This window comes from Culex pipiens, chromosome 1 (genome assembly GCF_016801865.2).
Source record: "Culex pipiens pallens isolate TS chromosome 1, TS_CPP_V2, whole genome shotgun sequence".
NCBI lineage: Eukaryota > Metazoa > Arthropoda > Insecta > Diptera > Culicidae > Culex > Culex pipiens.
This window is the reverse complement of record NC_068937.1, coordinates 107688741-107690852: the sequence shown is the minus strand read 5'-3', so window position 1 is coordinate 107690852 and position 2112 is coordinate 107688741. Positions and strand designations below refer to the sequence as shown.

Here is a 2112-nt window from a genome sequence, read left to right as displayed (position 1 = left end):
TGGGTTTGCCATTTTTGGACGAGCAGAAGTTCGAGTTTGCGGTTTTGGATTTGTCTTAGTGGGTTTTGCACGGGGAGTGAAAACTTGGTGGAAAATGAATCTGTAGTGCTGGGCACAAAGAAATGCTCTGAGTTTTACTTGGCCTGAACATTTTTTTTTTTGAAGAGATATTAACTTGAGCATCAAGTTTGTGGTAAGTCTGAATCTTCTGGTTTAGAGGAACTTTTACAGAAATGTGCTGTTGTATTTTGTTTTTCGATTGAAAAACAAAAAATCCATATAATCCAATTCTCATATTCTCTGAATTCCTCAGGAGCTATGTCGTTTATTGCAAATCAGAAAGGTAACAAATCTATAAGGATTTGCTCACAAAATGCGGGGAATATCCAAACAATTCTCTGAGTTGTCGAAATTAGTCTTTTGTTGGATTTTGTTTGAACTTATTGAATGATTGATTATCTAAGTAATTGCTATGCTATAAAAATGGTGGCTAATATGGAATTGACAGAATATTTAGAACATCCTTGTGAAATCGAATATATTTTGCAGCACTTTTAAAAGCTCAGCCATACAAAATATTTATAAAACAACCTTTTATAATTGAAAAAAAAAACAAAGGTGGTTATCTTCTAGAGAACTACTCTTCTCGGGAAATTCATATTTCAGATCACCTCTGTAGAATCAATTCCCCGGTGACACATCATCCGACAATAGAAAACGATGTTTGCCAAACACGAAATAAAATGTACAGCAAAGACGCGTGTTGTAAGACTTCCTTTTACCCTAGATCTCACCGGGAATCCCTTCCAATAACATCCGATTCGTGCTCGTGGGAGCGACTTACGAACTCTCCTCCACCCATTCCACCTTTCGCTGGAATGTCATCAGCTTTCCACGAAACATGAAAATCCCTGCAGCGTGATCCATCCTTCAATTCGATTCAATTCGTCGTGAGGAAAATCAGTGGAAAATGCCACCACCAAACATCATCAAGCCCTCAAACGGAACGATGAAAGAAAAAAAAAGCAAAACCAAGCTGTTTGTGAGATTGCAGAAAACCTTTTTCCACCCTCCCGCTCCAGTTTTCCACCCACACAACTCACAATTTCCAGCTGCAAAACGCTTTATTGAGCACCATTGTGTGTTGTGATGACTGCATGCAGCAGCAGCAACAGAAGGAAAAGCTCGCTTACACAATACCCACAGTTGCAGTTCGATGGGAATAAGGTCAGTTGCACTTTCCGGACGAACGCGGGAAAAAAGGATGATGATGCTGCTGTTGTTGTTGTTGTAAGTGCAGCGGGATGCAAGCAAGCGTACAAATAGTGCATTCTTGTTGCCACTGCTGCGCTGCACTGATCGATTATGATGGTTCAAAGATTTTCGATCGACTGGGGATTGTGTGCGTAAGTGTGTGTGCGTTGGGAAAATTGTTTGCAATGCGACAGGAACTTCCAAACGGGAAATTTTATTTCATATTTGTGCTGCCTGAAAGGCTGTAAATACTTATGCAGACAAGATGATCCGATATGCAAGAGGAGATATCATCCGAAAATGGAAATGTGCATCAATTTTAATCTAAAAAAAAAATTATTCTAAATGGGGGGTTGACATAATCTTTGAAAAATATTTGCAACGGCCTAAATGGATTATGCTAGAAAAAGTCCAAAGCAGAATCAACCAATTATTCGAAGTTTATTTCAAACTCTCTTTAGAATCGTATGATCGAACAATTATTAGACCAATTCTGAGCACATGTTTACCAAGCAGACATTTTTTCATGTTGAACTTTGGATGGATCTGATAATTTTCCATGGTTTTCCAACTTTTTGAACAACTCTAAAAACATATTTCCATACCAAAGTTCCTTTTCATAATATATCTATGTGCAGAAGTTGTAAAATGTATGAATGCTGGAAATTTTTATTTTCCCAACATTTAAAAAAATTGCTCAAATTAATAGATGAAATGCAGATATTTAATCATTCTAAACGGAATTGTATAGTAAAATTACTCTTTTATAAGCCCTCTTATTAGTCAAAGCAAATTCTGTAGGTATAAAATAATTCAGGACATTTAAAAAGAAGATATATGTAAGCGTTGTCCTGTCAC

The 2112-nt window shown here is 37.0% G+C and overlaps 1 protein-coding gene across 1 annotated transcript in view; it reads right to left on the bottom strand.

Annotated features, from left to right (window-relative positions):
• LOC120425504 (dihydrolipoyllysine-residue succinyltransferase component of 2-oxoglutarate dehydrogenase complex, mitochondrial) overlaps window positions 1-862 on the bottom strand; it is a 10462-nt gene extending 9600 nt beyond the window's left edge. The window contains exon 1 of the mRNA XM_052706020.1: window positions 845-862. Coding sequence (XP_052561980.1) covers window positions 845-862 — 18 coding nt within the window. The remainder of the gene's footprint in view (window positions 1-844) is intronic.
• Window positions 863-2112: the final 1250 nt, after the last annotated feature.